The 14,228-nt window shown below is 54.5% G+C and overlaps 1 protein-coding gene across 5 annotated transcripts in view; it reads left to right on the forward strand.

The window, feature by feature from the left end:
• The window catches only part of CACNA1B (calcium voltage-gated channel subunit alpha1 B), a 185,852-nt gene that overhangs the window by 72,265 nt on the left and 99,359 nt on the right, over positions 1-14,228 (forward strand). For all 5 annotated transcript variants that reach the window (XM_082403125.1, XM_082403129.1, XM_082403127.1 and 2 more), the window contains exons 12-15: positions 463-575; positions 5,381-5,493; positions 7,602-7,733; positions 7,918-7,990. In XM_082403125.1, the coding sequence (XP_082259251.1) occupies positions 463-575; positions 5,381-5,493; positions 7,602-7,733; positions 7,918-7,990 (431 nt within the window). The remainder of the gene's footprint in view (positions 1-462; positions 576-5,380; positions 5,494-7,601; positions 7,734-7,917; positions 7,991-14,228) is intronic.

The raw sequence follows: 14,228 nt of genomic DNA on the forward strand, positions 1-14,228 counted from the left end.
CTCAGGAGGTCCTCGCAGAGGGACGGGGGTCCTGGCCGGGCGGCTGAGGGATTCCAGCCGCCGTCAGTGCGGAGCGCGGAATGAGACTGAAGGCAGGACAGGCTCAAGGCCGTCCAGCTTTTCCACGGGGCGTGGGCGCCCTCTGCCTGACGCCTAGGTCCTCCTGGGGGGATTTGGGCCCTTGACCCAGAACTCCCTCTTGAGCCCATTCCCGGGAGGCTGCCGCTGTGTCCCACGGCACCGGGCGCTCAGCTTTCAAGCTGGGAGGAGCACTGCTCTGCGACACCCCCTGTCTGGTCGCGGGCTGTTCTGTCCTGGGCTGAGGTTGGAGCTCAGGGGCCACCGACCGGGCCTGGAAGCCCCACCCTGGGTCGGCCCGGAGGCCTGGTGTCCTCCTGTCTGGGCTGGAGCCGGGTGGGAGGAGGACGCGAGCTAATCCCCCTCTTCTCCGGCTTCTCCTAGACTTTGCAGAGTTTGTTTTCCTGGGTCTCTTCCTCACAGAGATGTCCCTGAAGATGTACGGCCTGGGGCCCAGGAGCTACTTCCGGTCCTCCTTCAACTGCTTCGATTTTGGGGTGAGTGAGCCGCCTCGTCAGGGACGCCTGCTGGGGGTCCAGACGGGTCCGCGGTGTCCTGGCCGGAGAGCGATGCCGTACCCGGTGTGAGCTGGGCCTGTGGAGCAGAGCCGGGCGGCTGGGGCACTGTATCCCCTGTGGGTCAGAAAGGCTGCTGGCAGGCCGGGGAGGCCTGTCCCGGTCAGGCCCTGACTGGTGCGGGTGCTGGCCGTGGGCAGCCTCCTTCCCTCCCCGGCCCTGTCTGTAGAGTCTCAAGACCAGCTCAAGGCTCTGTGGCCTCCTCCGCGCCTGGTATGCGATCTTCTCAATGTCTGCTGTCCCGTGGAGGCTCAAGGGGGCTGTGGTCCTGACCCCCATCTTTCCTGCGGGTCCTGGGCACACGCAGCAGTGCTTCCTGGGGAGGCCAGAGGGGATCAGTGGGCCTGGGTCCCTTCACCAGCCCCTGCAGGTGAGGGAGGCCTGGAAGGCAGGTGTTTCTGAGGCTCACCGTGGACGAGCACGGGGCCGGGGCAGCGAAGAGTCCCCTTCCCTGGGCCCCGCAGGCCATGCAGGATGCCTCCCTGTGTTGAGCCCGGAGCCTGGGGATGGGGCGCTGTTGGCACCTGCCCAGAGGCTGAGTTCTGACCTGGTGGAGGCTCTGAGTGAGAAGCGGCCGGGCCACAGCCCGAGGAGGCCTTGCACCTCTGCAGACTTCTCAGTACCAGGGAGGAGGCTGGACCTAGGTCGAAGGAAAGCTTCGACTTGGGATGCAGTTTAACTTTACCTTTTCCTCTCTGCGCTGCGGTGCAGCTGACAGACAGTGTCTACGACTTTGTCAGATCTTCACGACGACTCACTTCATACATGAATAACTGGAGACGTCGTGTGATGGGCCCAGGACTGCGCGGCTAGCGTGCGGGGAGTCAGCGCTGGAGCCCGGGGCGGGCGTCGCACACCCGCCATGCTGCCTGAGCTCTGGGCGGGGGAAGGCAGTGGCTGCCCAGGTGCTCTCTGGGGCACGTGGGCACCTGCGGTTTTCACAGATGGTTGGGGGGAAGCCAACGCTTCTGCCCCTTTGCCTTCCCGGTTACGAAGAAAGCTGTGGTGCACATAGGCAGAGGGGACCCACAGCGGAGGAGACTTCAGAGTGGCGGTGTCTGGGAACCAGCTAGGCCCCAGGGCAGGGGAATAATTTGCACACAAGCCAACAAATTTTTCCAAAACTTAGCAGCTTAAAACAAGCATCTGTTATCTCACAGATTCTAAGGGTCAGGAATCTAGGCGTGGCTTTACAGGGTACCAGTGGCCCGGGATCTCTCACGCGTTTACAGCGCAGCCGAGGCAGGGACGCAGTCATGCCAAGGCTTGATTAGGACAGCAGGGTTCCTCAGGGTTGTTCAGGCTCGTCACAGGCTGTTGACAGGACTCGCTCATGGTTGGTGACCGGCCTCGCTTCCCGGTCCCGTGGCCTCTCCACAGGCTGCTTGCGTGTCCTCACTGTGTGGCAGCTCGTGATGCGAGTACCTGAGAGGCTGCAGAAACCAGTCTCAGGAGAGACAGCGGTCAGCCTTGCTATTGTATTAACATTTGTCAGGAGGGAGTTGCCGGGCCCACCTGCTTTTCATGGGGAGAATGTTACCCAGGGATGCAAACACCAGGAGGCAGGGGTCCTTCGGGGCCATCCGGAGGCTGACTAGCACAGTCCCCTGTGATCCAGATTCTTCCCAGTGTAAGATACACTCACCTCCACTCCCAGTTCCCAGACGCACCCCATCACAGCATCAGCTCAGCGCCCCGAATCTCGTCATCCAAATCGGACCCAGGTCTGGCTGAGGCTCCTACAGTTTCTTTCAATCTTAGAGCCGTGAACTGAGAGAGACAAGCTATCCACCCCCACACCCCGCACACAGCAGTGGGACGGGCAGGGGTAGCTGCTTCAGACCTTCCCGTTCAAAACAGGGCCAGTGGGATGCACAGGAGGGCCGGCTGGAGTCCAGCTGGCCAGCAGGCAAGTGTTGGGAAAGCCCTGATTCGTTCTGGGGCCTGGGAGCCCTCGGGCTCTTGGTTTTACCCCGAGTCCCCTTTCCTTTTCGTGAAAAGTAGTAAACGTTTTCAGCTGAGGTTTTCTTGGCCTGCTTCCTACTTAGTAGAATTTTGGGAATCCAAAGGCCTCATTTTGGTTTTTGCATTTCAACCCAAGCTGGTGGTATTTTTGTGCATGTAAGCCTTTTAAGAGCATTGTGGGTGTGTTGTGAGTCTTCCCAGAGTTCACTCCATCGGACGGAAGCCGTGCCCACAGCTGTCTTAGAGGTGAGCCCTTCTCGGACTGAGCTGCTGCTGAGATGACCAAGGTCAACACCCTTCCACGTCCTGGAGGACTTACTGCTTCGTGAGGCCCATTTGCAAGGCTCACCCTACATCCCTTGAAGGGCCGGAAAGCGGCTGAATATGCTCTGAGGCCCCGCCTTTGATCTTTTGGGATCTTCCATACCAGCCCCAGTCGTGCCCTTGGCTTCATTTTTAGGCCATGCCGTTTCTTAACGTTGGCCTCATTTGGTCTCTGGAGAGGCTGAGCATTTCCCAAGCTAGCGAGTTGGGGCTTCTCTTTACTTAGCAGCGCTTTGCTCAGTTCCCGCTCTCCTCTCGCCTCTGACCGCGAGTGGCAGGAGGCCGCAGGCAGCTGCACTGCTCTCTGCTTGGACGGCGTCCCCTCCGCCAGAGCTCCCGCTCAGGAGGCACGTCTCCCGCTCTCCCTGCGGCTGCCCGGTGGCTCTCTGCCCGCTCCCTTCCTTAGTCTCCTACGACTCCTCACTCTCCTGCAGACCTTTCGGGCGGCATCTTCAGAGTCCAGGATCCCCGGAAGAGTGGGTTCAGGGCGCATCAGGCCTTCACGGATGTGCTGCTTGGTGCCGCTCCCTGACTCCAAAAGCGCCCCCACACCTGGGGCTCTTAGTTCAGCAGCACGGCACTCCTGCTTCCGGAGTCGGTATTGGTGTTTTCTTTCTGGGTAACAAGTTACTCCAGGACTTAGTGGCTTAAAGCAGCAAATGTTCGTCCTCTCATTCCGGTGGGGGCGCCGTCAGGCTGTGACTCAGCGGGTCCCTCACGAGGTTCAGTCCTCGCAGGCTCCGCTGGGCTGGAGAGCTCCCTTCCAAGCTTGTGCTCGTGGCTGTTGACAGACCTCAGAAAGTCATCCTCCAGCCTCACTCCGGGGGCTGCTGGCAGCCTCGGGCCTGGTCACGTGGGCCTCTGCACAGGCTGCCCCAGCGTCCTCACAACCCGGCAGCCGTGGCCCAGGAGAGGGCCGAGAGCACAAAGGCCAAAGCCTCAGTCTTCTTGTGACTGTTCTCAGAGGTGCCAGCCCATCACGTTTGTTGTGTTCTGTTTGCTACAAGTGGGTCACTAGGTCCAGCCCCCCCATCCAGGGGACAGGGGTGTACAAGGGGGTGAACCCGAAGCAGTGGGGATCGTGGGGGCCGTCTTGAGAGGCCACCTACGTTGTGACCCAATGTGAGCAAATTTTGAGGATTAATGGAGAATAGGAGACATGTTGGAAGAGTGACAGTGAGAAGAAAGTAGACTTAGAAAACAATAGTCTTCAGCCCTGGGTACGATCTGGGTGCTGTGTGATGCTGAGACAAATTGGTGGTGATTGTCGGGGGACCAAGGACAGACGCGACAAGCTCGTCCCATTTGCTGCCCTGCTAGGGTCGTGGTGGGTGCAGCAGCTGTGGGCAGGTCTGAACTCCTCTGAACGATGTGCTTGCGTCCAGGGCGGGGAAACGTGCAGTGGAAGGTTGTGCGTTTGGGGCGATGCGGAGCTGGTGCAGCCAGCAGAGCAGACACGCAGGGTCGTGGACCAGTGCTAACCCGCAGGGGCCGCTGCCCTGGCACAGTCACCGTTTGTCAGCTTGGTGAGGATGTTGGTGTCGAGCTGATCATGTTTACAGTTGGTACGAAAAGGCGGGAAGTGACCGAAACCTTGGGTGATGTGTGAGCCAAGCGAAGCCAAAGGGAATTTAAGAGATTGATGTTCGGCAGTGGAGTTCTCCGCGCCAGCTGCAGAAGCCCGCTTAGAAGGAGTGGGCATCAGCCACACGCACGAAGAGCACACGAGCGCCGACCGCAAGCCCGCGTGTGCCCTGTGAGGCGCAGTGGCCAGGGAGGGAGTCCTGTCGGGGTGCTGTGGGGTGAGGCGTCCGCTGTGCCTCAGCCCTGCTGCCCTGGCCTTTCTGAGTCCCTCACGCGAGACACTGACGCTGAGGAGTGGCTGGAAGGAGGGGCAGGCCTCTTGCCCGCGAGTCCTGGTCCACCAACGTGGACGGCGCCCGGGATGACTGTTGGTGAAGCGAGGGGTGGGCTTGCCCCCATCTGTCCTTGGTGGTACTTGCTGGCTCCCGCTATTCAGAAGAAGACAAGATGCAGTTATGAACTGGAACATCTCAGAGGTGGCAGGATCAGAAAGGGGATGTTACAAGGTCTGTGTGAGAGCAGCCTAACAGTCAAAGCTGTCGAGGCGGTTTGCCGGCCCCAGAGGGGTCACCGGGCTGTGAGGAAGCACAGAGGAGGCATCAGACGAGGAGGCTTTAAGATCTGCCAGGAAAGCTGCAGGCCCAACTCGCTCGTGTTCTGTGTCCTCCTGGTGTGTCTGGCTGGGGGAAGGACGGACACCGTCTGCAGCTCCAGGGGGCTGCAGGGGCTCAGTGTGAGGCCTGGGCCTCATGTTGCCTTCTGTGGCTTGAGCTGCGGACGGGGTGGGCGGGGCAGATGCTGATGGAGAGAAGCAGCTGCGCACGCGCCCCAGGCTGACCCCATCTCCGTTGCAGGTCATCGTGGGGAGCATCTTCGAAGTGGTCTGGGCGGCCATCAAGCCAGGAACCTCCTTTGGGATCAGTGTGCTGCGGGCACTCCGGCTGCTGAGAATCTTCAAAGTCACGAAGTATGTCATCCGTGCGCTTTGGGGGGTGGGGGCGCAGGCAGTGTGGGAGCCAAGCCAACACAGGTGCCGCTCCTGGGGATGTGTGGCATGGGTCTTGCCCTCAGCTGCCTGGAATCTCTTTCTGTGGGTTATAACTGGTTAAAAACAGAAGACAGTCACAAAGCAGCCCATGCAAGCGAGGGCCGCAGCCCAGCAGGACTTCGCGTCGGCCCTGGGAGCCCATCTACCTGCAGCGCCATTTGCAGCCTCAGCGCTGCCCCAGCACTTCTGGTTCTCTCGTTAGCTCGTTCCCCACAGTTTCACCCTGTGTCCTCTCTTGAAATCAGCAAGCCCACCTTTCAACCTCAGAGGATGACTCTGCTCCAGAGTTAATGGAGAAAACACAGGTTATCAGATGGATGTTTCCCCATCGTCCCGCCCCTAAGTCTGCTCACCTACCCCGCAGCCCTGCTCCCGTCCTGGTCCCGACGGGACCCTGACCTTCTGACCTGATCTCCCAGGCCTGCCTTTTCCACTCGGGGCCGACGCTGCCTGGCCTGTCCTCGGTGACAGGATGGGGCCCTGACCGTGTGTTCAGTTTCATCCCACTTGGCTCTTCACAGCCCTGGAAGCAGGTCTCTCCCTTTTGCCCACAAGGAGGCTGAGGCCCAGGCCAGAATGCGACGCAGGCCAGACCTCCCCGCTCTCTGCCAGAGCGGCAGCGCCGGGAAGGGGGGCCGCCCTCGTCCGCAGCTGTCTCGGCAGCGGCAGAGCTGCCCGCACCCCAACGGCCATGGCCGTAGGACTCCACAGCGGTACCCGAGCCTCCCCGAGGCTCTGAGGCGCCCACCCCACGAGCGGCTGGAGCGCGTGGCCACACGTGCCTGGCACCGGCCCCCGCGCAGCGTCCCTGGTGGCCCGCGTCACGACGGCCGTGGGATGGTCCAGACCGAGCCTGCGCAGGTGGCTTGGGCTCCAGGCCCCCGCTGCAGTGACCTCCCCAGCCTCCTGGTCTTTTCTGTTCTGTTTTAAATCCAACCCTGAGGCCATTCGAGGTCACGACAGTTTAACCGTGGAGGAGCTTTGGACAGGAGTTCGGTTGGCTTGGCCCACAGAGGCTGCCGGGTGCCCTGCGCCTCCTGCCCTCCATCCTCTGCTGGTTCTGCGGGAGAAGGGGCTTCAGGAGGTGACGGCCGGCGCTGCCCTCACCTTGGTCGTGGGCCTGGCATCTTAGCAGCTCCATTTCCTCCTGGAAAGCGGGTGGCCCCTGTCCTGACATGGGCTGACCTACACCCCGCCCATCCTAGGAGAAGGCTGTTTGGAGTCTTCCAGCCCATCTCCCGTTAACTCTCACCTACCTAGTCAGAGAGCCCAAGGAGGATGGTGGGCCTCTGTGAAGCAGCATTAGGGACAAGGGCCCAGGGATGCCCCAGGCAGATGCCCTAGGCCAGGGCAGGGGACAGCAAGTGCAAAGGCACAGAGGCACGTGGTACGTCCGCCTGGGCTCTCCTGGGGGTCGCAGCTGGAGGGGACTCATCACCCAGCGGGCCGGCAGCAGCTAGGCCGTGGGCAGACCTCAGGGGGCCTGTGAGCCCGGGGGGGTCCAGCTGAATGAGAGGGACAGAGTCTCGGACCCCCAGGAGCGTTGGAGGGGTGGGGTGGGAGGGAGTCGAGGCTGGAGGGCTGCTCCGCGCTGCGTGGCCCTGGCCCTCCGGGAGGGACCGCTGGGGTCAGCGTCTGCACCCCGTGCCCGGCCTGCTCAGCGGAGGCTCTTTGCGCGGGACCCGCGTGCTGAGGGTGGCGATGCTGATGGATGCTCCAGTGCGGCCCCTTCTCCTGCGTGGCCGTGGCCCGAGGGGGGTGAGGGGCGAAGGCGGGCGTGGTCGTGGGGGAGGGAGGCTGGGGAGGAGGTGTAGGAGGCGATTGTGAGCTCAGCGCTGGACCCTCGGCGTCTGCTGTCCCCGTGGGCGGGGGGCGGGCGCGGTCCAGCAGGTGGTCTGGACCCCTGGAGAAAGCACTCTCCGCGCACCGAGTGTGGGGCCCTCAGGCCAGAAGGCGCCGGCAGCCGCAGGCGCGTGCCGTCCGTGTCCGGGCGTGCCGGCGCGCTCGGACCAGGCCGCTCCCTGCAGGTACTGGAGCTCCCTGCGGAACCTGGTGGTGTCCCTGCTCAACTCCATGAAGTCCATCATCAGCCTGCTCTTCCTGCTCTTCCTCTTCATCGTGGTCTTCGCTCTGCTCGGCATGCAGCTCTTCGGGGGGCAGTAAGCGAGGCCGGGCCCCCGGGACGCAGGGCTCAGAGGGGGCGGTGCCGCCCCGGGCTCCCCCTCCGCGCCCCTCCCTGAGGGTCCCGAGGCGGGGCCGCTGACACCAGACGCAGCCCGGCCAGGTGCCGGTCCTCCTGGTCCCGAGGGGGCTGCCTCTGTCCAAGACCCTTGTTCCTCTCAGGTTCAACTTTCAGGACGAGACTCCGACGACCAACTTTGACACCTTCCCCGCTGCCATCCTCACTGTCTTCCAGGTAAGGCTCCCGGCTCCCGGCTCACTTCTGGCGTGTGGGGCCCTCCCTGCCGGGTGTGAGGGTGCGCAGCCTTCCTCCCCCGTCAGCCCCTCCCCAGCGCCCGTGAGGGGACAGGCACAGCAGGTCTCTGACGTGCGGCGCCCCCGCTGGGGCCGGGTCGGGAGGGAGCTGCCCGAGGAACAGGTGGACACCTTGGGAGGCCCCAGCTTCAGGTCGCCACTTACCGCTCTGCCCCCGAGACCTGGAACCGATCACAGCCGTCGTTGTCCGTTGAGAGTTGAGTGGAAAGCACTCCCCAGGCTTCTCCCTCCAATGGCTTGGCCCCAGCGGCCCCTCAGTTTCCCTTTGTGTCTGGAAACACGCCGCCCGCAGCCCCTGGGGACGCTGAGCCTTGGTTCCCGCTTGAGGACTCCCCGGTTCAGCGCTGTCCCCCTCACAGAGCCGCGGCCCCTGGGGCCCCACAACTGGCCTCACCAACGTGATGAAGCCCGCTGCCCCACGAGCATCCTCCGCCACGTCTGAGGCCGAGCAGGACTGGCGGCGGCGGGGGGGGCGGCCCGCGATGGCACCTAGGGAAGCCCGCAGGCTGCAGGCGCTCTGGCCAGGGCCCTGCCTGCTCCTGGCCTCCGGGGCCGCTGGCGCTGCCCCCCAGCCAACGCTGGAGCCACAGTGAGTGTAGGAGAGGGGACCTTTGGGGCTCCTCTCTCAAAGGAGGGCGTCTTTCCAGCCGACTGTTAGAACCACACTAGACGCTTGCTGACAGGGTGACTCAGTCTAGTGATCTCGCCCGCAAGCCCCCCTCCCGACCTGGGTGGAGCAGAGCAGCTCTTTTCCCAGAGGCTCGTCTGCTCCCGGCCTGGCAGGACTCCAGACCTCGGGCTGTCATCGTTCTGCTTCCTGTCTGACCCCACTTTCGAGTCCTGTGGCTTCACCGTCCTCTGAGCTTTAAGGATTGGGCTGCCCATCAGCGTACTACCCTTCGCACCTTCTCCATCAGAAGCATCGCCAATGGCTTGACTGACTCAGAGCTGGGGAAGCGTCCAGCCCTTTAAGGAGGCTGAGAGAGTGGTTGGTTGAGGCTGGAGGAGGCTGAGAAGGTCGCCAGGACCGACCGTTGGCCCAGCCGGGCCTGTAACGCCCGCAGGATGACACTGGGCCGAGGGCCTGAGACCCAGGCTGGAGCCCCTGCTTCTGAATGGGGTTGGAGAGGGCACAGGGAGGCATGTGACCAGGGGGAGAACAGCTTGAACTCTGCTCCTGGTGAAGCTGCCCGACCACGCCCACAGGTGGGGGGTGAGCCGCTCCTAAGAAGCGGCAGCAGCGTGCTAATGCAGGCGCCTTTAACCCTCAGAGGGCACGAGGGAGAGCTCAGCGCAAAAGTAGGAAAGCGTGCTAATGCAGGCGCCTTTAACCCTCAGAGGGCAGAAGGAAGAGCTCAGCGCAAAAGTACAGAAGAAGGGCACCTGGAACTGAGGATCTCTGGTTAATGCGAAAGATAACTACGTAACAATCCTAGAAGTAGAAGACACAGCTGTTTAAATAAAAAGTGGAGGCTGAACGTACGCTGACGTGATCCTCTCAAGAACGCGGAGGACCTGAGCCAGCTGCGGCTCAGAGGCGGAGAGAGAGGGTGCCAGCGATGTTCCAGAAAGAGCTGAGACCTGGACACAGCCTGATACAGAGAAAATCTTAAAATCTGTTCTAGAAAGACAGATCTCCTGCAAAAGAATGCCAGTCTGATGGCAGGCCTCTCGTGGCAATGATGCCAGAAGGTCTGGGAAAAGCAACTTTAAAATATTGGAGGACGGTCCCTGTTGGCCTGGAATTCCCACTCAGAGAGCCGCAATCCGAGGTGGAAGAAAGACACATCCAGACACAGATTCTGAGAGTCACACCCAACTGCTGAAAGCACTGCAGACACGGATACGGATACGTTTAGGAAAGCGAATAAATGGGGGGAAAAGTGCATTAACCCAAGGAGAAGCAGAAAACCTGGGCTATTTCAGAAATTGAATAATTTCTGAATAATAATTGAATACTTGAAAAGTCTACCTGCCCTGGAGACCACGCTGACAGTTTTACAAGTGAATTCTGTTGAATATTTAAGAAAGGTTACTCCAATTTTATACAGACGACTCCAGAGAAGTTAAAAAGGAAACACCCACCCTTTTATGAGACTGGAATAACCTTGATATGAAAACACTAGACAAGGGCAATATAAGAGAAGGAAAATATAGATTACTATCACACACAGAGAGACAAAACATCCTGAGGGAAATAAGAACTAATCCAATCTGGATGTACTTAAAGATCATCTTTATGATCAACTTGAATTTATTCTAGAAATGCAAGATGATTTAACATTAGAAGGTCTATTAATGTAATTCATCATCTTAACAGATTAAAGAAGGAAAAAAACCATGTATGATCAGAAAAAACATTTGAACTCTAGCAAAAGCCCAGCCAAGCACCAGAGAGAGAGGCAGATGAAACAAGACTGGCAAATTGTGTTGATTGTTGAAGCTGGGTGATGAGTACGTAGGGGTACATTACACTCTCCACTTTGTATGTTTGAAACTGTCCATCATGAATTTTTTTTTCTAAAAGAAAATCCCATGATAAAACCCAACACTCCTTGCAAATAAAAACCCTTAGCAGATTATGCTAGTATCAGTGGTCTTAGTGCAGTAGAATAAGAAAAAAATGAAATAAAATTTCTCAGGATTGCCAAGGAAGAAAGAAAAATGTCATTATTTACAGAAGAAATAGTTGTATACACAGAACACTCATGTTGTCACTGCAGATGGAGTGGGACAGTTTGGTTATCCATAGACAAAAACGTGGAGTTGGATTTCTACCTTGTAGCAGATTTGAATATCAGTTCAGATGAATTAAGACGTAAATGTGAAGAGCAACTCTGAAATTTTAGAACATACAGGAGAGTAATGTTACTGACTGAAGGCAGGGAAAGCCTTCTTAAGGAAGATGTAAAAAAGCACAGATCATAAAGGAAAGCTTTGACAAATTTGGCTATTGAAATACAAATTTCTGTGCATCAAAAGACACCATAAAAAGGTCAAACAAACACGTCATAGGCTGGGAGTAGATGTTTCCACAGCATTGGCTAATAACCAACAGCCAGAATAAATAACCAATAACCAGAATAAATCGAAAACTTCCACAAATCAAAAAGGAAAGACAAATAATGCAGCAGGAAAGGGCAAAGTGTATAAGCAAGGAACTCGGGACAGGAAATTGGGCTGATGAGTAGACCTGTAAAAACCATCATCTGTTTACTCGTAGTCAGGAAATGCAAAGTAAACCCACCTGTCAGTTTAGTTGAAATTAAGAAATCTAACAGTCTCAAGTTTTAGAGAAGATGTGGAGGAATGGGGATTCCTTTATGCTGTTGGTGGGTTGGTAGAACCACTTTGGAAAGTAATGTCACTGTATCTAACCCACCGGAACTCACACAACAGCAGTTCCTGTTGTGGGTACATGCTCCGGAAGGTCCCTGGCCGGATGCACAGAGACCTGCGAGACCATCGCAGCAGCATCGTGTGTGACAGCAAGACACTGGAAACCTCTTGATTGTTCATCGTCAGGGGAATGGATAAGGAGAGGGTGTTCTATCAGTGCAGCAGGGCCGTGAATGACCTAGAATTAACTCTATTAACATGGGTCGCAAGCAATGTTAAGCTAAAAAAAAACAAAGCAAGACTTGGAATAATACAAAGCATATGATACTACTTATTTAACTAATTTTTTAAATTGAAGTATAGTTGATTTACAATGTTGTATTAATTTCTGCTGTACAACAAAGTGATTCAGTTATACATATATATACATTCTTTTTTCCATTCTTTTCCATTATGGTTTAGCATATGATACTAAATATTTAATAAGGATGAAAACATCTTGTTTCAAAACATATTGCATAACAATATTGTTTATGGTATATATGGAAGTAAAGGTGTAAAAGATTTCTATTCAGGGAACTTCAGCTACATTTTAAAGTTTTATTTCTTAAGCTGGGTAATGGGTACACAGAGCTTTAAATATTATTCATTGTACCTTTCTGAATGTTTGAAATATTACATAATTTAAAATTAAATGGGTACAAAAAGATAAACTAAGTAGACCTTAACCAAAAGGAAGCTGGTGTAATGTTAACATCAGCCAAAATAGAAGTGAAAAAGAAGGTGAAAAAAAGCTTTAGTAAAAATAAGGAAGTATATTACGTAACAATAAAAGGAAGATGCAGCCTAACAGCACGGCTCAAAAAACATACCAAGCAAAAGCCGACAGAATCACAAGGAGAAATCAACAGTCCACCCTCTTTTAAGAGATTTATATTTCTATCAGACTGAAGGATGAAGCTGATAAGGGTTAGACAGGATGTAAAAGAACTCATGAGCACGACCGTCACAACTCGGCTGATGCATACAGAACTCGCCAATTGATAGCGAATAAAATAGTCATTATCTGGGGCACAGGAACATTTACAGAAACTGATCACGTGTTAAGTCACTCAGGAAATTTCTACAAGCATTAAAGAATCGTGCTCCTACAGCGCACATTCTTTTTTTAAAAATTTTATTTATTTTGTTTATTTTTCTTTGGCTGCGTTGGGTCTTTGTTGCTGTGCGCGGGCTTTTCTCTAGTTGCAGCGAGCAGGGGCTACTCTTCGTTGAGGTGCGCAGGCTTCTCATTGCGGGGGTTTCTCATTGCGGAGCACAGGCTCTAGGCACGTGGGCTTCAGTAGTTGTGGCTCGCAGGCTCTAGAGCGCAGGCTCAGTAATTGTGGCACACGGGCTTAGTTGCTCCGTGGCATGTGGGATCTTCTGGGACCAGGGATCGAACCCGTGTCCCCTGCATTGGCAGGCAGACTCTTAACCACTGCACCACCAGGGAAGTCCAGCACATTCTTGATATTACTTAAATAAATAGAAAGCACTAGTAAACAGTCACTTAAGATCTTCCCCATATTTGAAAGCTGAGGGTTTGAGTTAAAGAAGACAGCACAGTGGACACTACAGAATATTTAGAACTGAACAATAATTAGCAAAACTCATAGGATGAGTCTGAAGCAATACTTAGAGGAAAATTTAGAGTCTTAAAAGCAATTATCAAAATAAGAGAATGACTAAAAATAAATAAGTTAAGTACTTATCTTAAAAATCTAGAAAAAAGAAAGAGTAAACCAAAGAGAAATTGAAAGCAGGAAAAAAATGATGCTAAGAGCAGACATTAATGAAACATAAAACTAAAATACCAAGATAACAAAATCCTAAAAAGCTCATTCTCAATAAGGCTAATAAAGTAGATAACTTTATAGCAAGACTGATCAAGAAAAAAAGCACAAATAAAAAGTATAGCCCAATGCAACAAACTAGTGAATATAATGAAAAAGAAGCAGACTCACAGATAAAGAGAATAAAAGAGTGGTTACCAGTGGGGAAAGGGGAGAGGGGAGGGGCAATATAGGGGTAAGAGGTACAAACTATTATGTATAAAATAAGCTACAAGGATATATTGTACAATATAGGGAATATAGCCATATTTTATAATAACTATAAATGACATATAACCTTTAAAAATTGTGAATCACTGTATTGTACACCTGTAACTTACATAATATTGTACATCAACTATACTTCAATAAAAAAAAATTTTTTTAAAAAGTATAGCCCAAAAGGGAGGTATAACTACAGAAAAGGGAGAAATTTTTAAAATCCCAAAAGAATATTATGGCAACTTTATGCCAATAGGTTTGAAAACTTAGATGAAATGTGCACTTCTATAGGAAAACATCAGTTACTTAAATTAGCTCAAGAAGAAAAAAGAACTAGATAATTTTATAACCACTAAAGAAATGGAATCCCTAGTCAAAGCTCTCTTCCTGCCTTCCTGCCTCCTGCCCAGGGCTCGGGGAGTTATAAGGTGAGCTTTGCCACGCCTTTAAGGAACAGATGATAATGGACTCAGACGCTTCCAGAGAAGGGGAGAAACCATTTCATGGGGCTAGGACAACCTTGACCCCACAGCCCGGCCAAGACAATGTAAAGACAGCAAAATGCAGACAGAGTGTGAGCTCTGTCAACCAAAAAAGCTGCAGGAGGCTGCAAATAAGAAGTGTTTTGGGATCTTAAGAACTGCAATTCAAGAGACACAGATTTGGCTAAAATAAAAAGAGTGTCCTGGGGAAGGGAAAGAGTCGGGGGCTTGTAAGACAAAA

The sequence above is a fragment of the Balaenoptera borealis genome (assembly GCF_965194805.1).
Source record: "Balaenoptera borealis genome assembly, chromosome: 8".
Taxonomy (NCBI): domain Eukaryota; kingdom Metazoa; phylum Chordata; class Mammalia; order Artiodactyla; family Balaenopteridae; genus Balaenoptera; species Balaenoptera borealis.